Source organism: Anolis carolinensis, unplaced genomic scaffold (genome assembly GCF_035594765.1).
Source record: "Anolis carolinensis isolate JA03-04 unplaced genomic scaffold, rAnoCar3.1.pri scaffold_9, whole genome shotgun sequence".
NCBI lineage: Eukaryota > Metazoa > Chordata > Lepidosauria > Squamata > Dactyloidae > Anolis > Anolis carolinensis.
This window is the reverse complement of record NW_026943820.1, coordinates 16,041,906-16,068,905: the sequence shown is the minus strand read 5'-3', so window position 1 is coordinate 16,068,905 and position 27,000 is coordinate 16,041,906. Positions and strand designations below refer to the sequence as shown.

The 27,000-nt window shown below is 38.6% G+C and overlaps 1 protein-coding gene across 8 annotated transcripts in view; it reads right to left on the bottom strand.

Moving 5' to 3' along the window:
- znf536 (zinc finger protein 536) overlaps positions 1-27,000 on the bottom strand; it is a 486,877-nt gene that overhangs the window by 80,071 nt on the left and 379,806 nt on the right. Inside the window, exon 10 of one of the 8 annotated variants that reach the window (XM_062961835.1) lies at positions 14,452-14,492. The exons of the other annotated variants lie outside the window; for them this stretch is intronic. Coding sequence (XP_062817905.1) covers positions 14,479-14,492 — 14 coding nt within the window. The 3' untranslated portion in view covers positions 14,452-14,478. The remainder of the gene's footprint in view (positions 1-14,451; positions 14,493-27,000) is intronic. 8 annotated transcript variants of the gene reach the window in all.

The following is a 27,000-nucleotide window of genomic DNA, read 5'->3' as shown; positions in this document are numbered from 1 at the left end:
AGACTGGCCCATCTAATGCAGAATTGTCTACTCCAGGGATTTAATACTTCACTAAACTTATTCTTAAAGGAGGCAACTGGTAATTTTAGTAAATTTCTTCTTGACGCAAGACAGTTTTCAAAAATTGTGCAGTTTTTGAAGACTATCCAGAATTCGAGAGTTATTTTGCACACAACTCACATGTTAGTCGATTTTTGCAGGAAACAGCATTTTCCACACAAAATAAATACACTGAAACTTTTCGTTAAAAAGCTCCAAACTGATATTTTTACGTATTTGCCATACCTGAACTATGTTCTGTATTCTTTCTAATATGTGGAGGAGCTGTGGTTTGAAACTTCACAGAATGTGCTCTGGGATTAAGCTATAGCCAAATACAAATCAATGGCCAGGGGGTGGGGGGAGTGGAGCAGCATGTAGCCCCCTAAATATGGTTGTATTGTAATCGCCACAATTCCTTGTCATTTGCTTTATTGGCTATCCTTCAAAAGTTGTAGTTCAACAGCATGATGGGAGGGGGGCAGGCCTGTAGCCGGGGGGGGGGGCAGTTAGGGGTTCAACCCCCCCCCCCCCGAAATTTTTCAGGTTAAAAAAAACTGGTTTACTCATGAATTTTAACTGGTTAACCAACTCCCCATGCTAAGTCTATGAGACACAAAAAATTAAGAGTCCCTCCAGAACTACAAGCACTATCTCAAGCAAATATTGACAGGCCTGTAGCCGTGGGGGGGGGGGGGGGAGGGGCTAGGGGTTCAACCCCCCCTCCCCCCAAATTAAAAAAAACTCATTTTTTTTCTGGCTATGGTCCTGGAGGGGCACACATTTTCACTGGTCAAATGCAACACTTTTCATCATCTCAAGTCCAGCATTCACATTTGAATGCAACCTTTGTGCCCTCTGCCTATTTCTCTATCTTTGAAAAATACTTAAAGCAACCATATCAGCAAAGACGATATGGTAGTAGCGCTGCTGCCAGGCAACTCCTCTTATGGCTGTCAAGCAAAAAAGGTGAGAGGGAACCACCTGCTGAAGACCAGTATCTTTACCTTTAACTTCTTTATTCTTGTATCTCAAAGAATGTAGCCCAAAGTAACCATATTCCTATATCTGTAATTTATCAAGATATAAATCCTATAAAATCAGTGAGACTTACTTCCAAGCAGACATTGTTAGGATGTGAATTACTGCTAATCATTCTAAAAAACCGCATCTGGAACAAATGGAAGCTCAACTCTACAGCGTACTGTTTTGTCTATCGGTTTGATATTATTATAACCATAGCCCTAAAGTCATTGTCATTGTTCTTGAACTTAACACTACAGTGCATGTCTAAGATATCACACTTAGTGAGAAAATAATATTGCAAAGCAATTTATCTGATTTGTTTTCAAAAGGATCCTGAAGAGCATCTCATTGAAATATGAAAAATACAGTGTACTAACAAAAATTACATACTTGACACAATTAACATGGAATTTTTTTGTCTCCCAACTATAGTTAGCAGGCGGCATTTTAATGAATAAATGATCATTTGTGTCAGAGATAAGTGTAATTCTAGATGTGTTCATGTGACACAGTGCTATGAGCCTATCTCCTTTTGTGTTCAAATATTTAATGATTAGATTTCTCTTTCCCTTTTGCTATAAAAGGAATAAAAAACCACTGTAACATGACAAAATTGCTGGATATGCAAAATCACATGTTTCCTGTGATCAATATACTTCAATCTAAAACTCTGATACAAATTAAGCATTTTTATGCATTCTGTGGATTATATAGCTACATAAGATTGTATCTTATTTGACTGCATTGGTAACTCATATAACACATATATTTTAATAAGAATGGTTTGGGGATTATGGAAGTTATAGTTCAAAACATTTTCCTCTCCCCAAACTCTATTAAGACTAGCAGTGGACCATTATGCAGTGAAATATGATATTTTAAACAGGGCAATGGAATAAATTCCAAATGACAATGTGCAGGATATTATTGGGGTCCCAGCATGGGAAAAAGGTGTATAAAGGGAGCTGATTCTTTTTTCTTTGATCTTGTTGGTAATCTAATCTTCAGTATGCATTCCTCTTCCAACAGTGTGTAGAAATGTATCATCATCATCATCATCATCATCCATGAAATATACAGATAGGTACATGCCTGTACTAGAGATGCTACACATGATCTACAAAGCCAAACACAGCAAATCTACCATTAATGGTGTTTACTGGATACTTCTGGCTTTGCTTTTCACCTGTGACTGACTACTGCAATACTTGCTATCACTGGTGTGCCATATCTGGGATTGGTGGTCATAGGTCCAAGCAGACTGACCTAGAATTATACATTTGAGGACTGACAATATTTCTTGGAAATATTGTACAGCATAAAATAAATAGCATATGGATCTAGAACACTTCAGCAGAATTAAAACCCTTTAAATATAAACATGATTAGGTTACAAAAGAAAGTCCCAAGAACAATAAACTACAAAACTTGAATTTTAATAGTTTCCAGGACAAAAAGAAAAACCTGTCGCCACAGAGTCAGTATCAGAAAGGACTGTAAGTTTGACAACACTTTAATTGATGTAGTTCAATGCTAGGGACAGCATAGGCGCTCTTTAATCTTTTCTGCTGAAAAGTGTTGGTGCCTCACTAAATTACAAATCCCAGGATTCCATAACATGGCAGTTATGGCAGATGAAGTGGTATCAAACGGCATTAGTTCTACAGTGTAGAGGCACTCTTAAGAGGATAGGCAAGACAGACTAGATCCAAAAAATTCAGTTCATGATTCTTGAAAAGCATGCTAGTGCTGTGGCTAAGTAAATGTTTTGCATGCTGGTTCTGGAGGTTCTCCAGTGGCTCAGTGTGTTAATGCGCTGAGCTACTGAACTTGCAGACCGAAAAGTCCCAGGTTCGAACCCGGGGAGCGGAGTGAGAGCCCGCTGTCAGCTCCAGCTTCTGCCAACCTAGCAGTTCGAAAACATGCAAATGTGAGTAGATCAATAGGTACTACTCCTGCGGGAAGGTAACGGCATTCCATGCAGTCATGCCAGCCACATAACCTTGGAGGTGTCTATGGACAACGCCGGCTCTTTGACTTAGAAATGGAGATGAGCACCAACCCCTGGAGTCGGACACGACTGGACTTAACGTCAGGGGAAACCTTTACCTTTACTTCTGGAGGTTCTGGAGAGCTGATGTGAATCAAACCAGATACTTCTCGCTGTGTTTTTAATTACTGGAAAATTCATCTTAAAGGACTCCAGAGCAATTCCAATGTAATCTGGAACCCTTTAAGCTGAATTTTTCAGTAAGGATAAAGGGCAGGCTTTGGGGGGGGGGGGGGGGTTGGATGGGATGGGGGGTATGAGTTTTAAAGTGTATGTATTGTATTTTAATTCTGTTTTTACCACACTGTTTCTATTTAATTGTTTTTTAAACTTCTATATTGCACTTTTTCAACTTGTCTAATGTGGGATTGTTAACCGCCTTGATTCCCTACTGTGAGAAAGTATAAATAAAATTATTAATAATAATACTAATAATAATAACCACAAAGGCCCTTTGGACATTCATATTGATGAATGTTACCAGTAAGCTCCTGGGAGAAAGCTGCTTGCTAGCAACATAGCTGTGGGTACATTGGAGGTGTGGGGAACAAATCAGACCAGATCCAGTCAGATCCAACTGTCCACACTTCCAACACTGTAGGATCACCCCAGAGCTTCCAGGAAGCTCCAGAGTCAATCCCATGTTAGAGAGTAATAGCTGAATGCAGCAAATGTGCTGCGAATGCAGTCTAGGCATCCTGTGAACTCATTGCAGCAACTGAGTTGTGAGTCCACATTATTTGCACTGTATAGACATGGCTCTAATAAATCTGCACTAATTTTGTTTAGGAAATGTCTTCAGATAAAACGTTTTAGAACAAACATGACACCAATGCAATCTATAATAGTAAACCTGTTGCAATTCCATTCAATGTATCTATGTTTACCCCATGTTACCTGGATTACTTTATCTCATCGTTTTCACGTAAAAAGTATTTCTTATGAACGCACCCCTTCCCAACATGATGACAACTGATATTTACCACATCAGGGAGCCTGTTAGTTCCCAAGCTTTTCACCTGATGTGGTAAATACCAGTTGTCATGAAGCAGGGGTGCATTCAGAAGAAATGTTTGAAAATGCAGAACGTTGGAGTAATTTCACCATGTCAGAAATGGAGACTGCAACCAGATTTTATGAAGGCTACTATCAATCTGTGGAAACTATTCCTTGTTTGTTTGTCATAATACAAATTATCTTGTTTTGCTCCCTGGAAACATTCATGAACATCACTCTTCATCTTCCTCTCCAACCATCTTAAAAGGTCTGGAGAAGATGGGACTTTCAGAGAAATCCTGGACTGGAAAGAAGCAGAAATAATCTCAGAACTATACTTTGTCTATCTCTAGTTTAATGCTTTTGTGGGGCCTTGGGCATCACTTCTTTACGCTGGGGGGGGGGGGCATGTTAAAACACAGTTTAATAATGCCCATTTTAATATAATAGTTAGCCAAGGAAGATATATCCTCAGTTTGCTATATGTGTACTATTCACTCACAAATCCCTCAAATCCATAATCAAGCGAGGGGTCAATTTATTTATGTACATGGAACTTGCAACATACATTAACCTTTCCAACATTTTCTAGTTCTAAACTAATATCAAGACTTCTTGAGGAAAAACCCAATAAGTTTCAATGATAGGAAAGAATGGTCATTTTATACCAATATTGAAGCAAGCCGACTCTGTTAATTACAATTGTTCAATATACATGGTGATTCCCAAATTATAGTTACACCATTGTGTATCTTGATGGTAAGCTGCCCTTGGTTCACTGCACTGTACGATTGAAAAGAATGGACATTTTGAGTGAGAAGAAATGGCCTTGCGTGATCTGATCAAGAATGCTTTTATAATTTCAAAAGCTAATCTATTCATCATTGTTTTCTTCGCCTACATGGAAAATATCTATTTTTGAAATATTTTAGGAAAGCCCTCTAGGTGGTGCTAAGACTGCATTGCTTTGGTGTTTCGGCACAATGAAAACATTAATTTGCTATGAGATAATTTTTGACGTAAATGTAAAATGGTGCCCATTCGAACTCAGTAATGAAGCATAGTGCATTTCTACAGCTCCTAATTTGACTAGTTAAATGACTCCATTACGTGTCTAACAGACAGAAGCAAATAATTTCTGGTCAGTTGACGCTCACTTATCCGTATCATTTTACCCTGAAAATAAAGTCTCTAATCTACAGTTTCTTTGTCTTAGTTTTTAATATTATTAAAGCACACATACTTGAGTAATAAGAAATGAAAACAACACAAACTAACAAAAGGGGAAGGGAAGATATTTCATATTCATACATTCTAGCAGTATTTAATTTTTTAAAAAAAACCTGGAAACCAGTTAAAGACAAGGTTATTTTTCCTATATTGTTGGAGACAATGTTCTCTCTTTAGACAAAAAAAACTCCACTGTATTTCAGATGTATAAATATATTATGGCTTATAAAAAAGCAATAGGAACCTTATATTTGCTAAAGTTTAAAATCGAAGTTTGCAAAGATTTTGATAGCCCCTCCATGGCATGTATTGACGAAATAAAGAAGGGCAGCCATCTTAATAACTATCAGGTGATGAATAATTTTGCCTCGAGGAACTAAAACGGTTAATGCCGAATCTTTATGTTCCTTGTCTAAATGCTTCCCCCCCCCCCTTTCCTGTCGAAAACAAGTTTGGAATTAAAGCATATCACTTTACACATATTGCATGCATATTAGTGAGACACAGCTGTTTATGCCTCACTCTTAAGAGCCATATGATTAAGTTATGGGATATCAGATAATCCAAAGTCTCTTTCTATTGGTCACCTTCCAGAGACAAAGGCTTTTTAGTTTTAAGTCCATTTAATGACAGAATGTCCAATTCAACAAATATGTGAGTAATTCCAATGGAACACCTGTGGCTCCCTCGGCAAGATACAGAATAGAAGATATAAAATGTCATTACAGTAGCATGTGGTGACCAACTTTTTATCTGGAAGAAAAAGAAGAGGGAATATTCAGTGTATAGCTTGAGCACAAAAATTCTTTGATCATATTTAGGGTGCCAGTGTTTCCAGGGAACAAAATGATATCTTCTATTCTGTGCTAAGTATCCTCTTGAAGTAAGCAGGGAGCAGTTTTAGCCACCACCACCCCATGCACAAATAGCTTCCCAAATCACTGTTTTTGCAATTAAAGATGTAATCTGCACAGAAAATTGTACTTTCTGTCCAGAAAATGGTATTTTGATGAAGAAATATTTTTATCTACTCAAAAACTACTGTTTTGTGTGCAGAAAATGATGTTGTCTGTGCAAAACAATCACGTGCAAACTTTGTTCTGAAAAAACTACTGGAGTTTTTCAACCAGTTTGCAATATGTTTAAATATGTTGTCCATCTCAATGTTGTTCTTATGCAAAGCACAGCTGAATTTTCTCTTTCTCTCTCTGTTGATGCACACACGATACCACCACACTAACAGGCAATTTCACAGAAGCATGCAAGTATCTTACACTTTAATGGCAAATACCTAATTCAGAGGTAAACTGATGATTCAACCTATTTAGTCCCTCTGAAGTTGTTTAAACTCTCAATCACCTTAAATCCAAATGCCTCACCTTCACTAGGCTGCCTGTAAACTGGGCATCATGTTCACATTGAAAATGAACTATAAACTACTTTATAGTTCTAAATTAACTGATTTTAGAATATTTAAACATAGCCTAGCTTCAAGACCACATCTTAATCCTTTGATTCATTCAGAGTTTTACTCTCATAAAGAACAGGACTAATGGCTCAATCTACACTGGGCCCGGGCTGTGGCGCAGGCAGGAGAGCAAGCCAGCTGCAATTAACTGCAATGAATCACTCTGACCAGGAGGTCATGAGTTCGAGGCTCCTCGGAGCCTATGTTTGTTTGTCTTTGTTCTATGTTAAAAAGGCATTGAATGTTTGCCTATATGTGTAATGTGATCCACCCTGAGTCCCCTTCGGAGTGAAAAGGGCGGAATATAAATGCTGTAAATAAATAAATAAATAAATAAATAATACACTGCCAAAGAATGCAGTCTGAAAATGCATTATATAGTCAGTGTAGACTCGGATAACACAATTTAACTGCATTGAACTGGATTATATGAATCTACACTGATCATATAGTTTCAAACTACATTCTATGGTAGTGTCGATGGGGTCAATGTCAATGGTATCTGGATGTGGTCAAAGCCAGCTGTCTCTTCAAATTTCTGCAAACTGATTTAGTCTCTGTTTGATGTTTGCAACATACACTATTGAGATCACAGAGTTCATGTTTTATGAGGAGATCATCAAAGTTCTGTTCATAGCATAATATCATATTCACACATATAAGTTGATCTTAACATCAAATCATGAAGAAGTGTGTGTCAACTTGAAAAATGATGAGGCAGTTAAGAGCAACTTATCCAACATGCTATAATGAGGAGCAATATATTTTTCAAAGCTTTGTTTAATTTGAGGACATAGCTTTCAATGTTCTTGACCATATTCTGTAAGCAATCTAAAGAAAACTATTGCTGTAATTATCATTGCCAACAAAAAAATAACAGAGAACCCAAAATAAATTCTAAATTGAATGTTTAGAACAATGTTTCCAAAAAAACTTCCCTTTGAAAACATATGAATACTACAGAGGGCTCACGCCAACATTTTAAAAGAAAAGAAAAATGAGGTAGTATTAGGTAAAGAGGTTGAGTAGCCATGGTCGGGGAAAGTGATGTAACACTTATGCTTAGTAACGGCTCTAGGGAAGATCAAGGAAATTAAACACCAGTAAACTCAACTTCAGCAGGGGGAAGATATTGGAAACACTAATCAAGGACAAAACAGGGAAAGTTATGATTTAATTAAAGATATTCAGCATGGATTCACAAAAGGGAGATCATACGTAACAAAAACTAATAGAATATTTTGGGGGGGAAACACCCATGCAAAAAGAGAAATGAAGACGGATGCTGTGAGCATGATTAACAGCCCCCTGTGTTTTGTTGCCACCTGAAACGTTTGTTCACTAAACACGTTCCGCTGATTTCAATAAGGAAACCTGAACTGATTTCTAAAGGATCAGGTTTCCGCCTTAACTTTGAAAGCTCTGAAGAAGGGCTGATGTATACAAGTAGGTGGAGGCTTTTTAAATGCAGATTTTTAAACACTGAAAACAGTACCATGTCTTGGTGGACAAATCTCTTTAGAAGATGACCTGGAACCCCACCACTCAATTCCACTGCAGTGTGGTTGTGTAGCCTTCAGGAGCATAAACATACAGTTGACCACCTGAAGTAGAAGTGCTGTTGGGAACACTGAAGTTGTACTCTTGGTAGCAAAACGCTTGCCTAAATTATTCATCCCCACAGGGAAGTATTGGTAATTTAATCATATTTCACCTCCCCACAGGAACATCTTCAAAGGCTGTGCAGTTTTCAACCTTCTCACAGGGAGGAGAAAATCTTTTCTCTGCACTCACTTAAGAGCTGGGGTAACTGAACCAACAACTAAGGCTGGATCAACAAGGGGATCAGCAACTCTCGATCTAATCTTAACAAATGTGGAAGACCTGATCAATACAGTAGAAGTCGTCGGATCCTTAGGGGCAAGTGACCATGTGCTCCTGCAGTTTGTGATACAATGGAAGGCTGAAACTAAGACAAGTCAAACACGCATTCTGGACTTTAAGAGAGCTGACTTCCAAAAAATGAAGTAAATAGAGGCTTAAAGAACTGGGAATGTTTAGCCTGCAGAAGAGAAGGCTAAGAGGAGACATGATAGCCGTGTACAAATACGTGAGGGGAAGTCATAGGGAGAAGGGAGCAAGCTTGTTTTCTGCTGCCCTGCAGACTAGGACACGGAACAATGGCTTCAAACTACAGGAAAGGTGATTTCACCTGAACACCAGGAAGAACTTCCTCACTGTGAGGGCTGTTCGGCAGTGGAACTCTCTCCCCCAGGCCGTGGTGGAGGCTCCTTCTTTGGAGGCTTTTAAACAGAGGCTGGATGGCCATCTGTCGGGGGTGCTTTGAATGCGATTTCCTGCTTCTTGGCAGGGGGTTGGACTAGATGGCCCATGAGGTCTCTTCCAACTCTACTATTCTATGATTCTATGATTCTATGATCTACATTGCTATATAAAATCCAGATTATCTGCTTTGAACTGCTTCTTGGCAGGGGGTCGGACTGGATGGCTCATGAGATCTCTTCCAACTTTATGATTCTATTATTCTAACTGAATTTTATGGCAGTGTAGATTCAGATAATCCAGTTCAAAGGAGATAATATGGATTATGTGCATGGATCATTTGGATTATACGGCAGTGTAGATCTAGTTTAGGGCCCGTTCTACATTGCCCTGTATCCCAGGATCCGATCCCAGATTAATTGCTTTGAACTTGATTATATGAGGACTCCTCGACACTTCCATATAACTCCACATTGGGCTTTAAAAAGGGATATCTTTTTTCTCATTCTCTTGCCCCCACCATTGAATTTCCTAATATTCTGTCCATTCCCAGCTCTGGCTGGGATTCTGAAGGCATTGTGCAAAATGCTGTCCCCTGGCTACTTAGCTGGTCACTCCATCTTTTTGTGTCGATTATGACCTGTAAAGTGATGGTTAGAGACCATAAAGCCCTATTTAGCATAAGTCTGTATCTGAAAAACCAGAGTTTCCTATTTAAAACCTACACCTGAAGATCTTCAAGCAAAGGCTACCTTCATAGCAATGTTTGGAGGGTCTGCTCCATGGTGGCATGAATTCCCTTCCATGAGAAACTAATCTAGCTCTCTCTTTGCTCAATTTCTGTTGCTGGCAAGTATATTTTTTATTTAGACAGGCCTTCAGTTGCTAATTGGATATTGCAGAAGGGTCTTTTAATAAGATCTTGCAAGCTCAAAACTGTTACTTTCTTGATTGAATCTATCCATTTGAGTGAGATTTCCTCGTTTCCTGTTGCATGAGTCATGTCATCCCATTATATGGCTGAAGAACAATAATCAAAGTTCATCCATTTTGGGTTTTAGGGAGAGTTCAGGCTTGATTTGTGTCTGTGTTTTTTTCCCTCAGACTGTGGTATCTACAGAATTCTCCCCCATTCCCATATTGCAAATGGGTTGATTCTCCTCCTATAAACTTTATTCTCTTTTAGAACTAAATGTAGAAATGAGAAGGGACATAAACCAATTTTGCTTAAATTACTGATTTCATTGGCTTTACTTTAGGTATGACTAAATTTGGACACAATCCTCTAATTTTAGGCTCTTTAGAAGATGTATGATGAAAGAGCAAAATTATCAATGGATAACAAAAGCCAGAAGATTCCTGGTCATTAATAGAAAGAATATTAAAGGCATCCTTAAGTGTTTTTCCTATCGTACAAGTGAGTAAGAACTGATGCTAAGAAGAAGCAGGCACTTAAAGAATTTAGATGGAATTTCTTGACACCAATGTGATAGGAAAGGTGTTAGAATCAACCAATGGCAGCAGAACTAACAACAAGTTTAATGATGGGAGAAGTTGCTCATAATAAAGAAACACTAGCTGCATGCTGAAGACTAGCTAGACATTTCAAAGCATTGCTTTTTCGAGAACAGATGAAGCAGAACTTTACAGCTAAAGGGGGGATTATTTTAAAGGGAAGAAAGAAGGAGAGAAGTGATACAAAGGCATCTTCTATACATGCCTTCAGGTTGCCAGTTGACTTATGGTGAACCCATGAATTTCATAGGATTTTCTTAGGGGAGGAATATTCAGAAATGGTTTTGCCAGTTATTTCCTCTGAAATATAGCCTACATTACCTGATATTCATTGGTGGTTTCCCATCCAAGTAGTACACATTGCTGACTGCTTAGCTTCCAAGATCAGACAGGATCTGGTGCCTTTAGGTATTTTGCCCCTTTTAAAGGCATACTAGATAATAACAGCCACAATATTGGTATGTATCTTTCTAGTTTTATCATAGGTCACATGGATTTCAAACAAAATGTTTATGTTGCTTTTCTTTTAGTGAAGATCTCATCTGTTTCTAAAACCTCATAGAAATTAAGGCACATATGGAAACAAACACAGACAGTCGTAAAAAGGTTTCACCAGATATATCAAAGCCCTTTGGTTATCTTTGTAGAAAATCCTGTTTTCTTTTGAAGATAAACCCTCAATTTTTATTTAGATTTTGCTTTAGATGATACTGGTGTTGACCACCTGCCCCCCTCCCCCCCCCCAGCTAGTAAGAAAAGCATACAATTTGTATGACCCGAATTATAGATAAGATGGTCCCATCGATGTCCATCCTTACCCTTAGGCCTTCAGACTAGTGCAATCAACTTTCACTTGGAAGATTAGATTTTAAGACAGACAAGGAGGTTCTGTGTTAATTCTCTATGGATGCCTTGGATCAGGGATGGAAAATAGAACTCTCTGAATATTAGTCTATCATTCACAATAGATTATGTTGGCCAGTTCCAGTGCAGCAATTTTCAGAGGCCCCATGTTCCATATATCTGCTGTTTATTGAAATTCTTGCAAAGAATACTGGGCTAGAGGAACCTCTATCTGATCCTAAAAGACCCTTCCACAGCCAGGTCATATTCATCCATTAAAGGTAAAGGTAAAGGTTTCCCTTGACGTTGAGTCCAGTCATGTCTGACTCTGGGGGTTGGTGCTCATCTCCATTTCTAAGCCGAAGAGCCGGCGTAGTCCGTAGACACCTCCAAGGTCATGTGGCCGGCATGACTGCATGGAGTGCCGTTACCTTCCCGCCGGAGCAGTACCTATTGATCTACTCACATTGGCATGCTTTCGAACTGCTAAGTTGGCAGAAGCTGGAGCTAACAGCGGGCGCTCATTCCGCTCCAGGGATTTGAACCTGGGACCTTTCGGTCTGCAAATTCAGCAGTGCTTTAACACACTTCGCCACCGGGGCTCCTATTCATCCATTATGTCCTACCAATTAAAAGATCCCAGGTGCATATGGTTTAATAGAAGAATATGAAACACTATATTACATTATGTAACAAAATTTGAAAAAAAATGTCTGTTTCTGGTTTGAAAGTCTTATTTTCTGTTCAGTTGTGTGGTACTTACTTTGAAAGTAGCTGTTCTTCATTTTTGTGGCTGCCACAAACATTGAATTGGTTGAGATTTAATGAGACATGAATAACAAAATGTGCTGCAGGATGTCCCTACTGCAAAAAACAAAGTTTTTGCAGTTTAATAAACTTTTTCCATGTTTTTAAGATAGAACCAATTAGGAAATGGTTTTTATAACCTAGGATCAAACATTTTGTTGCATAGTATTATTGTTGTGTGCCTTCAAGTTATTGCTGACTTAAGATGGTTCTATCATGGGGTTTTCTTGGCAGAATCTTTCTAGAGTCTTGCATTTGTCTTCTCTAAGGCTGAGAGACTCTCCAGGGCAGAACAGGGGCTCAAACCCTGGCATCCCCACATCCCGGTCCACACTCAAACTCCTGCACTATGCTGGCTCAACTATTCATATCTATTCAAAAACAAGTCTCATTGTGCTCTTAGGACTGAACCAGTGGTTCAAAGCTATGTATATTTTCATGACAGCTCACATGTTCAGCATTAATTCCAATAAGGTCAATATTATATTTTTAAAAATGCTTTTAAGATATATACAGGCAGTCTCCAAGTTACAAACAAGAGATGTTCTGTAGGTTTGTTTAGTTGAATTTGTATGTAAGTCATACAAATACAAACAGGGGCATTTTAAGTGTAATTCCAGCCAAATATATGCCAAATATGGCATAGGGAAGGGGTATTCACCCTTCCTTATGCCATCCAAAGCTATATATCTTTTAGCTTTGGATGGCATAGGGAAGGGCGAATACCCCTGTGGGGTTTTCTTTGTTGTCTGTGTCCATATTCAAAAGATTATACCTCACTTTCTGTCCCCATGGGAATTGAATTTTGGAAACTCTTCCAGGCGTGAATTTCTCTTCCGAGGAGAAGATTTCTCTCACTTCCTGTTGTCTCAGCCCCATTCTTAACTATGAGTCATTTGTAAGCCGGGTGTTTGTAACTCTGAGACTGCCTGTACATCTAGATTGCACTTTCTTATATCAAGTAGTCCATCATTTAGTTCCCATGGTCTAGCATAAATAAACACACACAAGACTGCACACAATTCCTTACACACAGCCCTTCTCCAAATACATGTTAGTCTACAACTGGGTAGACTGGAAGAGATTATGTGGCATTAAGACTAAATGATGCTTCACGACTATCAAGGATACACTCAAGTGCACTATCCATTTAGTCGCCATGGGGAAAATATTAAAGTACGAAAAACATTTGTCCCTAAACCTGTGGGTGGTATTTCCAGCCACAGCCTGCATAAAGCTCAGGGACCTGCACTAGAGAGTTTACATGAGCTACCAGCCTTATCTAAATAAAAAGGGGAAAAGACATCAAATAAATAAAACAATTACTTACTGAGAAAGACAACAAGGATTTAACATAGATATAGCTTAACAAAAAAGTATATTTTCCAAACTGGACAATGTATTTATGCTTTGAATTCCCATTACTCTTATGGCACAAAATTGATTGATACCCATTTTCTTACTTAGGCATAAATTAATGTGTCTCCTTTACATGGCTCAAGGAGACATTATTTTTATTATCACTATTATTATTATTCCTTTTCCCCAAACACATTGTTTCAGTGAGATAGGCCTTATACAACCAATCATGCCTGTTGAAATATAAAAGAGTCTAAGGAATCTACTATTGGCATTCTGGTTGTGACATATGTAGATATCAATGCAAGTTACACTAGCAAACTGACATTTCTTTTGGATACTCCAGATGGGAAAATTTACTCCTCCCTATACATAATGGCTGAAACACCCATATTCCTCATTTAACACTATCTCCATGGACATATAGTGGCTAATGGCATGTGGGAAACATCAGAGAAGTTTTGGATTATATGCCAAATTATACGATATTAAATGTTCTATAACAGTAAATATTTAGGAAAAAGCAAGGCCTACAGGGAGAAAACAGGCAGAACTTCATGATACATCTCCTATGACATGATCTTAGCCCCTATATGGAATTGAGTAGTTTCCCAACAAAAAATACTTTATCTATAGCCAGTTGCAGAACCTCTTCTATCCATCTCCCCCCCCCCCCCCCCCCGCACACTTTCACAAGGCAAAGTATATAAGTCTTACGTAGATATCAAAATAATGCTAATTCACATTACAGCCTGCATCATTGCCCTCCCCTCCCTTCAGAAACAAAAGCCACAAACACAAACCATCTTGAATGAAAACAAAGTGTTAAAAATACCTGTCTGGATTTTCTCTTGAAAATCAGTCATTGAGAATCATCTGTCAGTAAGACAAAATTAATTACTACATGTGAAATGGAGAAAATCAACATAAATTTAAATATTACATAATATTACAAAAGCTTAAGCAATCCCATTATCTATTAGTCATACATGCTTACGGCTTAAAATACCCTCCCCTCCCCGCGCCCTCCACCAGATAGCTAACATTATGTCATCAGATTCAATCAAAGCAAAGGAAAGCAAAAGGTTTTGATATATTTGAATTTAGCTCCTTTGGGGCTGTGGTCTGTCTGCAAAATATAGTAACTTGCAAAATTCACAGCACAACCCTTTACATGTCTACTGAGAATCCCTTTTTAACTCAATAGAAGTTTCTCCTACGTCTTAGGGGACAAAATGTCTTTTTTTTTCCTTTTGGAGATAATGGAAGAAACACATTTGATTCCTGTGCGCCTCATTTTAAACTTCTGTCAAGTCAGGTTTAATCCACACAGTCATTCTCTGCAGTGCTGACTCCCTTTATTTACTCCAGCATGGATAGCACATGTTGTACTAGTTAATGTTAGAAGCCACATCTTGAGAAGGATATGCTTTATTTAAATAGGATGTGCAAGCTGATGCTTTGTACCTGTAGCTATAGTCAACATTATAAAATAGACCTCAACAACTAGTTATTCTACCCAGATGCCCTTTGCTACTCTCTTACTTTTAAAATTCCCTATAATGCTTTGCCACAGATGGTACAATGATATGACTCTACCACAGGGGTCCTCAAACTTTTTAAGCAGAGGGCCGGTCCATGGTCCCTCAGAGTGTTGGGGGGGACAGACTATAGTTTAAAAACAAATATGAACAAATTCCTATGCACACTGCATATGTCTTATTTGTAGTGGGGGGGAAAAGCCAACGAAATGTTATGGTTTGCAAAGGCACTGTGCTATATTTGTGTGTTAACTGGAAAATGAAGTGCATGAAGCCAATTGGCTGAACCTGCAAAGACCTGTAATTTGATTTGAAACTGTTTCTGTTCTGCTGCTGGAGAACCGGTTTGAACAAGTTTTTGTTCAGTGTGAGTCTGTGTGGTGACTGAGTACTGCCTGGGGAAGATGGCTCTGTACTCAGAGAGTCCTTGCTATTTCTGAGGCCTTGTTTGCTACTGGGAAAAGAGGATGAAGAACCAGGACTGTATTCTTCACTGAAGCAGATTTATGGACTGAAAAAGGACTGTTTATGACTGCTGGGTTTCTGTAAGCAATCAGAGAGACCATTGTGAATACCATTGTTCTTTGGATCTCTTGGAATTAGTAAAGTTCTTGTATTATTTGTTCTGCAAATCTGAGTAGTGCGTCATTGTTCTGCAGGATGACTCTGGGCTCATGGGCACATGTAAGAGCTTCCGTTTACCATCTACAATGCACAACACGAAAGAACAATACAATATTTAAAAATAAGAACAATTTTAACCCACATAAACCTACCAGGATTTCAATGGGAAGTGTGGGCCTGCTTCTTGCTGATGAGATAGTCAAGTTAATTAGGATGGTTGTTGTTGTTGTTGTTGTTGTTAATGCTGTTGTTGTTGTGTGCCTTCAAGTCATTTCAGACTTAGGGCGAGGCTAAGTCTAAAACCGAGGGCGGGGCCAGAAAAATGACCTTGGAGGGCCGCATGTGGGCCCCGGGCCTTAGTTTGGGGACCCCTGCTCTACCACATAACTCATCCTAAGAAGTCTTTTGATTGTGTCCTTAACCATTATGGGCTGATAGATGCTAGTGTACATCCAATGTTTTGTTGTTGTTGCAGAGATTGGTATTCCCATCCTCCTTCAAAGTCACCACAACTCCTTGCCTTACTGTACTATCCTCCACTTCCAAAGCCATTGAGTGGCCAAGGAAGAATGAAGAAAATCCAAGCAGCTTCCATCTATATCCCCACAGGAAGAGGAACTCAAGACACAGGACAAGGCACTCAAGGGAACACAACAGATAGTGTTGTGGTCCTTTGAATGTTTCTACAATCCCACCAGCTCTCTACCAGTCACTGAATAGTCTTTAGGTAGCTCCAGTTGTGGTAATGTGATAACTGTCAAAAAACAATGAATGCTCTAGGCTGGAAAACATCAACATAAAAAGAGCAAAATCCATGTCCAGTGATGTCCAGACAGAGTTGTGGGAATTACCTTTGATCAATCCTGCATTTTTCAGCATAAGATACAATTTTTACTATGCAGATCTCAGAGGTGTAGCCTGTGTTCCCTTGAAATATCACAAAAGACGTAGCTGTGCATGGAGATGAACATGTACTTTGTTGGGATTGCGGCCCGTATCACATGTAAACAGATTTAAATCCAAGCAGAGGGAGTAAACTGAAACTCTACCACACTCCTGATCTTTTCAGAGATGCTATATTTGTATTACAGGACATACAACCAGGGTAATGATCATAATATCTCCCAAGCAAAGTTTATTAAGTTTGTAGCAAAGCTGGAGTTTACCTGTACAATGAAATCAATAGTTGCAAATGCATTACATTTGCATTTTAATTTGACAGGTGAGTATATAATGGGAAGGTCTTTGAAAGGATTTTGTGACTTCTGGAAGGCTGCACTTGATAATGGTAGTATGAGACTATTTGGGGGAGGAAAACATATTTGGATGCAGCATTTTGTATTGTCTTGCACGTTTTGACAACCAAGCCTTGCTACAGACAGAGCACCATCAGCAAGGAAGAGACAAAGAAATGGTGAGCGTCAGAGGGAAAATCTCCCAGAAAGTAGCAAGTCCCTTCCAAAGGAGATTTTAAAGATATTAGCTCAGGGCTCCTCTCATCCCAAATTGACCTCAAATGAATCTGTGCATTTTATGTTTTTGTGTTTGCAACTTATAATGTGCACTTTGCTAATCTACCATTACAACCTCACTGTTTTCAATTCTATGTTTTTAGTAAGTGTGTTCCATTTTTCTGGTCAATGTTTAATTATTGTTTATTGTTTATTGATGTATGGTACATTGTTATTGTTTTGTATCTGATATTTCTGTGAGCTGCCCCGAGTCCCCCCCGGCGGAATACAAATAAAATAATAATAACAACAACAACAACAACAACTCTGGCAGAAACCAGTGCAGGTGGTCCCGGTGGTGATCGGCACATTGGGTGCTGTGCCAAAAGATCTCAGCCGGCATTTGGAAACAATAGACATTGACAAAATTACGATCTGCCAACTGCAAAAGGCCACCCTACTGGGATCTGCACGCATCATCCGAAAATACATCACACAGTCCTAGATACTTGGGAAGTGTTCGACTTGTGATTTTGTGATACGAAATCCAGCACATCGATCTTGTTTGCTGTGTCATAAAATAATAATAATAATAATAATAATAATAATAATAATAATAATAATTATTATTATTATTATTATTATTATTATTATTATATAATGTCTTATACTGTTAACAGCAGACTGACAGACAGAAATTTCACATGTAAAATATTTTGTGTATCTCTGTGTCAGGACACACTGAAAAAAGGTGAGCATTTTCAAAGCTTGGAAACATTACTCCTTTAGACCATGAATCTTACAACTCTCAGCCAGATGCTGTGTAAGGATTTAGAGAGTTGTAGTTCAAAAACTACATTTTAAAAGCAGCTGAAAAAAGTGGGATGACAGATGATAATTAACTATTGCTGTCAAATCAGGACAATGAGGGGTATGCAGCATACAATAAGTCAGGAAAGTCTGGGCAGTTTCCAGTTGTATAGGCAGCATACCTAAATGTAATTGTTAGGAAGCTACAAAAGAAGAAAAAGGTTGTGGACTTCAAGCTCTGCTGCTCATGCTCCACCTCATAGGGTTATTGTGAGAATTTTTAAAATAGGGATTTATCACCAGTGAGGTTGTTGTGTGCTTCTTAGAGGATGGATAAGAATATAAATGTAATACACACACACTCAAAATCCCACTGTGCATATTACATTTATAGATTATACTTGCTGAAGCTCAAGCTACCATTTCTTTTAGTGAGAAGAGTCAGACAAAAATTGAGAACTCTTTCTCATATGGACTGCAACTGCTCATGTTCCCAAAATAATTGCTGACATTTTACGATTTGATCAACTTATACTATTTAATATGTTTATATCAGCCTTGGCCCTTATAACCATTGATCTCTGCACCAAAGGCGAAGCATTTTCTATTATCTTCTTAGATGCAGCTTACTTTAGCCACCTTTCAATACTGTTGCCCTCAGTGAGGAAAATTCCATGATTACAAGAGATAAGAGTCAAGCTTGGCCTCAAAATTCTGCCCTGATACTTTCAGAGCTTAGTGAAAACTGGTTTATGGCAGAAGCTTTATGTTTTTAATGTAGTCCAGATGAATCCTAAATCTTTATATATTTTTAAATCCCTTCCTCTCCCAAGGAAACTATTCCAGCTTCTGTTTACAACAAAAGAATCTGTTCCACAGGACAGGAAAAAGATACTGCAGCATCGGTGCTTTCCCCTGTATGTAGAATGATCCTCAATTCATCCATGGGTCATATCAAAATCCATAGTTTTGGGCCCCAAACCTGCCCTCAACTTATACCCAAGGTCAACTTATACATGAGTGTGCATGACCCAACAAAAAAAGAAAGAGAGATCTTATAGCAGTATGTATGGACTAACCATGGTCCCAACCATGGAGACATTGCTTCATTCAACCATGACATTTACTGGGCAGTCAGGTTCACAAGCAATTATTTTTCCACCATCTATTTTCCTGGATAGTTGAGGGCAAATATGACATCACAGTAATTTATCTTGAACTCAGAAAAGGAAAGAATTGGGATGGGGGAACTGAATTTTTATATATTGGGATGGGGGAACTGTATGTATGTATGTATGTATGTATGTATGTATATATATATATAGCTGATCACAACCATTCACTGTCATCACCAGGTGACCAGGCGAGATGATTTTCTCAAAGATACATAATCATCCCAAAATAAGACACAGTTTGAACCATTTCTTCAAGGTTATCATTCTGCTAGTCAAGAAGAGGATATACAAATGTGAGACAACCTACCAAAATGTCCCCTAATAATCTATATATATAAAAGAGTGATGGCATCAGGTTAGTGGACAAAACAACAAAACTACAGGCCCCCCAACCTCGAAATTTGACAACACAACCCATCATCCGCGGCTCTAGGTTGATACAACAAAAAGAAAAGAAAAATAAAGTCCTAATTAGAGGGAGATGAATAATAGTTTTTATCCAATTGCTGCCAGTTAGAAGGCTAAGCTCTGGCCACTTGGTCTCCTAGCAACCTACTCAGCCCAGGGGACAGGCACAGTTAGGCCTCACTTAGGCTTCTTCCACAGATTATCAGATTTTAACTGGATTATATGGCAATGTAGACTCAAGGCCCTTCCACACAGCTATATAACCCATTTAGAATCTTATATTATCTGCTTTGAACTGGATTATCTTGACTCCACACTGCCATATAATCCACTTCAGTGTGCATACTAAACATAAAGACAACCATACAACAGACATTCAATACCACCACTACCTCAACAATTTCTCACCAACACCACCAGACAACGCCACAGCAATGCGTGGCTGGGCACAGCTAGTATTTAATATTTCAATTCATTTTGATACTGTGAAGATAATGAAGGCTTATTTTAACATTTGTAGTGAACTTGTAAGCAGGTGAAAAGTTAGTGGTCTAGGATTTATAGTAAAGGTAAAGGTTTTCCCCTGATGTTAAGTCCAGTCGTGACCGATTCTGGGGGTTGGTGCTCATCTCCATTTCTAAGCCGAAGAGCCGGCGTTGTCCATAGACATCTCCAAGGTCATGTGGCCGGCATGACCGCATGGAGTGCCAGATTTATAGTTATAGGATTTATAGTTAATCCAAAAAAATGTAAAGGTAAGTAGATGTAATGTTAATAGAGATGTTTTTGTTTGGCATTTTGGATAAACAGCTGGATAATAAACATGGATTGCTTCTATGATACATGACAATAGTGACAAGAATACTTTTTGCTCAAACTTGGGAATGGACTGAAGCACCAACAATGGAAGAATGGATTGATAATGTTGCTGATAAGGGCCAAAAAAGTCAAATTCATGTGGTTTTTATGGATTAGTCAATTGACTTTTTAAAATGAAAACTGTTTATGGATTTTTTTAAAAAAATAAGAAATATTATAATGTAAGAATCCATGGTTATGATTAGAAGTAATTTTAGTAGGTTTTATCTAAATGGATCTGAGATGGTGTGTGTGTGTGTATCAATCGTATATACTTGAGTATAAGCCGACCCGAATATAAGCCGAGGCACCTAATTTTACCACAAAAAACTGGGAAAACATTGACTCCAGTATACGCCGAGATACCAATAAAATTACATTAATTGAGGCATCAGTACTTTAAATGTTTTTGAATCTTTACATCAAACTGTAATTTAAGATATGACTATTCAACTCTGATTAAATCATTATTTTCATCTTCTTCAATGTAAATGTGCTTGTGTATCCTTTTAATAATAATAGAGTGAAATAATAAATGTAATAATAATAATAATAAATGCAGTAAAATAATAAATGTATTAATAATAATCAAAATAGAGTAAAATAAATGTAAAAGTAACAACAATAATAGAGTAAAGTAATAAATGTAATAATAATAATTAATATAGTAAAATAATAAATGTATCAATACCAATAATAATAGAGAAAAATAATAAATATACCATATATACTTGAGTGTAAGTTGACCTAAATATAAGCCCACCAGGCACCTCACCTGAGTATAAGCCGAGGAGGTTTTTTTAGTCCTAAAAAAGGGCGTAAAAACTAGGTTTATACCGAGATATATATATATATATACACACACACACACACACACACACACACACATACATACACACACACACACACATACATACATACTTTTCATTAAAGTCAGGACTGGAGGGGCATAAATGTACTCTGTTTTAGCTATATGTATTTATCTTTCCATTTTTCTTTTCTCCCTCTCTCGTCTCCTTTCTTCTATGTCTCTGATTGTACAGATTGTATGGTTGAGTATTCCTTAATGGTTTGAACTAGAAGTATTTTGGATGGGAGGGGGGTGGATTTTGTCTATTCCATTGTTAGATAGCTTTAAGAGTCTTCATCATGGTGTTGAGATTCATCCCAGTCGGCTTTTAATTATTGGTAAAGGAAGATTGTACCACCTGGATTTTACATCTCTGGCACCAAAATGCCTGCTGCCAACTCTCGGTAGAACAAGCAGTAGTTCAGCTTGCTACAGTGGGCAGAAGTGGAGAACAATTCAAAGGACCAGAAGTTGTCTTGAATGAAAACTATAACTGAGGTCACTGTTCAATGGCACCTGCTTTGAATGCAGATGGTCACAGGTCCACTTTCCAGCAGTTGTTTTTTGAATTATCAGATAGCAGGTGATGGGCAAGGTTTGTGCGCCAGAGATACGGTAGAGCCACTACAGGCCCAAGTGGGCAACACAAGGCAAATTACACAAACAAATCCAACTTGGCGTAAGGCAGCTCCCCATGTTCTTCGGAGAGGATACAGGGTCACTCCATGAACCTGGACCAGAAACCCATTCTTTGTAACAAATCCCTGCTGGTTCTCCAAACATTAGCTAGGAGCCCCAGGTGGTGTAAGAAACGGGGCAAGATTCTTTACCCTAATCTAAGTTTGCATTTGGGTCATCAAAATTGCACTCCAGAGCCATTGCTGGGCAGACTCTCTGTTTACTGCTCATACATTTGCAGATATTTACTAATTCAACAGCTAAGCCACAGTGTATCTTTATAGACACTATCCACAGAGTACACTTTTGCCAACATAAATCTCTCGTCATCCATGCCAGAAAATGCTGGATACTGTGAACACTCCATTTTAGCTTTCTTGTCTTTCCTACTAAATACACTTATAAAAAAGAACAACAGCCAAAAACAATTGTACGCTTAATAACAGTTGAAGAATATTTAGCAGATGGTACCATCTAGACTTAACTAATTTCTGGCCAAGCAATCTAAATCCCAGTTGTAGACAAGGATGCATAAACAAAATTTGATATCGATGAATAGGGAGAGTGGTGACAAATAAGAGAAACTGAGGATGGCATCTGTCTCAGCTGTAATTGCATTAGTGTTTGCGAATATGGGCAAGGCATAAATTCATAATAGAGTAGACTCAGATTTCGCACCAGTATTGATCCTGTTGTGCTTCTAATACTCAGAGACTAAAGACTACAAGTATAAATGCTGCTAATTTAGGATATAAGTGGTCTCCTTCTGATAGTATGTGCAGAAAACTGCTCTCTTCCCTTGTCATCTCCTATTTCAGCATGGCTGAGAGGAAAATGGCAACACCCATTTCTGATTTCAACAATCTGCCCTCTATCATTGTTTGTAACTAGAAATTGTGATCAGGCTTAACTGTTACTTATCAGAAAAGTAAAGGATTACAGATCATGCTTTTGAATTGGCTTGTTCAGATGAATGAGTTAAAACGAATCTGAAGTAAGGTGGTCCTGATTTGTTTAAAAAATGCCAAAATAACACAGAAAAAAATCAAAATTTCTAATCATGGGCTCAATTAAGAAGATGGATTCAGAGGCAGAACTATTTGCCTTTCTTCAGTGAAATTTGTGCAATGAGACTAAGGAAATGTAGCATTTAATCTACTTCTGCATCTATGCATCTTCATATTAATTATCCAAACTGGACCTTTTCTCCAGTGAGTTCAAGACAATGAATATGCCCGCCCTTCTCTTATAATTTTACGCTCACAATATCCCTGTAAAAGAGATCAAGTTTAGAGAGACATACTTGCCCAAGGTCTCATTCCAATGTTCTAATCACTATACCACACTGTTTCTCCATTTATCTTTTTCAGGGCATGCAATCTGCTTCCCTTGAGAAGTTTAGAATCAGTGTGGTCAACAGACAATGAGAACGATAGCTCCTGATCTATACCAATAAGTGCCTATTAAACTAGCCATTCCATTTACCCATGCTCATCATAACCAAAATATTTTGGCAAAGTATTCAGGTTGTAATATATCCAGCTGTACTGCAAAGCTTCAGCTGTATTGATCTATATTACATGCTAGTTCCTTCTCCATTTGTAATGAAGGCAGCTGTTTTAGGGAAAGAGAAATGAAAAGACAAGTACACGTTCTTACCACCTGCAGGGAAAGGTCGGATAGGCCTTCTACCTAAGCCCAGGCTGCACTTTCCATATTGTTCAAACATGCTCATTATTAACTGCCAACAGTACACGTAACTAAATTAAAATTGGCTCGGTGGTAACGAAACATAGCAAATTGAGACAGAATCAGGTCAGATTTCTGTTTGAATTATCTCACTGATTTTCTAACCTGGCACATTACTTAAATCACACACACACACACAGAAAAAGAGAGAGAGAGAGAGAGCTGAGTGAATATACAGAATGGATGACAAACCTAGGAAAACACCTTAGCCGAGATCAGATGTTTGTATCCTTCCATTCGTTTCATGGGAGTGTTCTAAGGAAAGAAACTGCACCAGGGAATATTCTCTCTTCCAGTGTTCAGAATTGGGCTGAGATCCTATACCAAGGAGGCAAAGCATAATGCTCCACCTGTGCAGCCCATGCTCTCTCCTTATCCTGGCAGCTGTTGAGCCTTAAGAGTCATGGCTCCTGCTTACCAGTGTGACAGGTGGAGGCAGTTTGAATGATGAAAAAGAAAGGGAGAAAGAAGCAAGGGCTTGCTCACTATACCTCCCATCCAAGCCTAGACCTGCCTATCTTCATCTTGGGAATGGCTTCCCTCTCTCTTCCAGCTCTACTGGTCAACAACAACAGTAGAGTTGCTGTATCTTTTATAGAACTACATTTTAATATGTGTGTTTATTGAATTTTTGCAATGTTTGTGTGTTTAAACTGTGCTGTGACCCTCCTCGAGCCACAAAGAGTGGTGGCTAAGAAATAAAATTATTATTGGGGTGCTGTGTGGTGTCCGTGCTGTATGTCCATATTCTAGCAGCATTTTCTCTTGATGTTTTGCCTGCATCTGTGGTTGGCATCTTCAGAGGATCTGATGGTAGTCAAACGAGTGGAATATAGATACCTGTGGAATGTCCAAGGAAAGAACCATTGTCTGTTAAATTAGTGTAAGAGTCAATTAGCAAGCTAGATGAATCCCATGGTGGCGCAGTGGGTTAAACCCTTGTGTCGGCAGGACTTATGACTTGAAGGCTGGGTTGCTGACCGGAAGGTTGCCAGTTTGATTCCAACCCGGGAAGAGTGTAGCTCCCCAGTTTCATGCGGGGACATGATAGAAGCCACCCACAAGGATGGTAAAAACATTTTAAAAAATCTGGGCATCCCTGAGCAATGTCCTTGCAGACAGCCAATTCTCTCACACCAGAAGCGACTTGCAGTTTCTCAAGTCACTCCTGACAGAAAAAAAAGCATGCTAGATTTGAAAACCTTGAGTGAGATCCACCCATTAGCATGTGAACCTTTATTCCCTTTGAATTGTTTACTGCCCAGAAACATCTTTTGCCTGGGTGGTGTTCACTGGCCTTTGACTACTTGCTGCCTGGAGGCCTCCTGTATCTGGGTGGCATTCATTAGTTCCTGTCTTGATTCTGGTGTTTTTCAATACTGGTAGCTTAAATTTGTTTGTTTTCATAATTTTTCCTTTCTGCTGAAATTGTCCATGGGCTTGTGGATTTCAATGGCTTCTCTGTGTAATCTGACATAGTGGTTGCCAGCCACAGATGCAGGCGAAACATCAGGAGAAAATGTTGCTAGAAACCGCACAACACCCCGGTGATTCTGGCTGTGATCACCTTTGACAATACAAAATAATCATCATCATCATCATCACTATAGGCTCCTGGGATTTGAGAGAGAGAGAAAAGTTAGATGGGGCACAAAGGGAAACATAATACTCCATCCAAAAAGTGACATACACATTGATAAGCCAACTTGCATACATACATACACATCCTCCGCAGGATCTCACCCTTGGTGCTTGTATTTGGTTTTTCACAATTTCTTTTGCCATGCCTTTACGTTTCACACTGTTAATTAAACACCGCCTGAATACATCAGTCAACATATACAAATCCTGGCTAAAACCAGCCAAGCCAATGGAACCCATTTGTTTATGATTAAAACAAAACAACAAAATTCTACATGCGGCAATCTATTTCCTAGGCAAACTTATCATTTTAGACTGAAGCTCGCCATTGATTGGTATCATAAGCTTGTCAGGCACTCGAAAGACGCGTTCCAAGGAAAGTTTGTAGTGAAGCATATGGTAAGCCCGCCCGGTCCATATGACTGGTTGAATGTCGACCACTACTGTTGATACAATCTTCCCTCAATATTTTGACAGCTATTGTCAATGGGACTTAAATTGCTGTCAAACTTATCCGACGAAGTTACAGCGCAACAGTCAGAGAAAGCCAGCTCAGTGACACAAGCCAATTAAGACTTTTTATTATTATTCCCCTGAAAACACATTCATTTTTGACTCGCTTGTGAAAAGGTCCTTATGTGTGCATGTAGTTTCCACAATTAGCAATATGAGCATTTGGCTTCCTTATGCATCTGCAGGATAGTCTGTAAACTTCCAGCCAATTTATGGGAGATTCCATGTGGTTCCTTTCATGCCCATTTTTAGTTTGCTGCCTTGATTTCTTGATTCAAAATTTGTAAGCAAAGCAACTCAGCCCACTTTCCATGATTATTTTTGTAAACTTACAGAAGAAAGTAACCTGTACACACGTCTGTCTTCTCAGAATACACTGGATTACCTATTAACTGCATAGGGGTTGTAGGCAGAAAATGCCATGCTTTACAAGGACAACCCCCTGTATGCTTGCCACATTTCTTTCACAACAAGAACTGTGCCACTTCTGTTTACACATCCACAGCAAAATACCAGACTGCATTCTGAAGTCAGAAGGTTGTGTCTTTCCTTTGGAGTCAAGTCAATGGATCCTACTCTGTTAGGGTTATATTTGGAGTTATATAATTCTCATGACATGACTCTAAAACCATGCGAGTACAGTGTTCCCTCACTACTTCACGGTTCGCTTTTCGTGGACAGTGTTTCACGGTTTTTTTTAATAAACACTAAAATAATAGTATAAATAATAAAATAATATTATAAATCCCTTATAAATCCCTCTTTCTACTTCCTTCCTAAGGAGAAGCCTAAGGAAGGGAGAGAAAAAGAGGCTGAAGCAGCTTTGTTTTCACCTCGCCTGAGAGGCAAGGAGGAGACAGAGGCGCTACTTGCAAACAACACAAATATAGCGTCCCTACTTAGCAGATTTTCACTTTTTGTGGGTGGTCCTGGAACGTAACCCCCGCAATAAGTGAGGGAACACTGTAACTGCTTTCAGTTCAACTAGACTTCCATGAAAGTGTGATTAAAATGGTTAGGAGTTGAAGTATGGCAAACTTTCTAGAGATCCTCACAAAGGAATGGTCCTTTTGTCTCAATGAAATA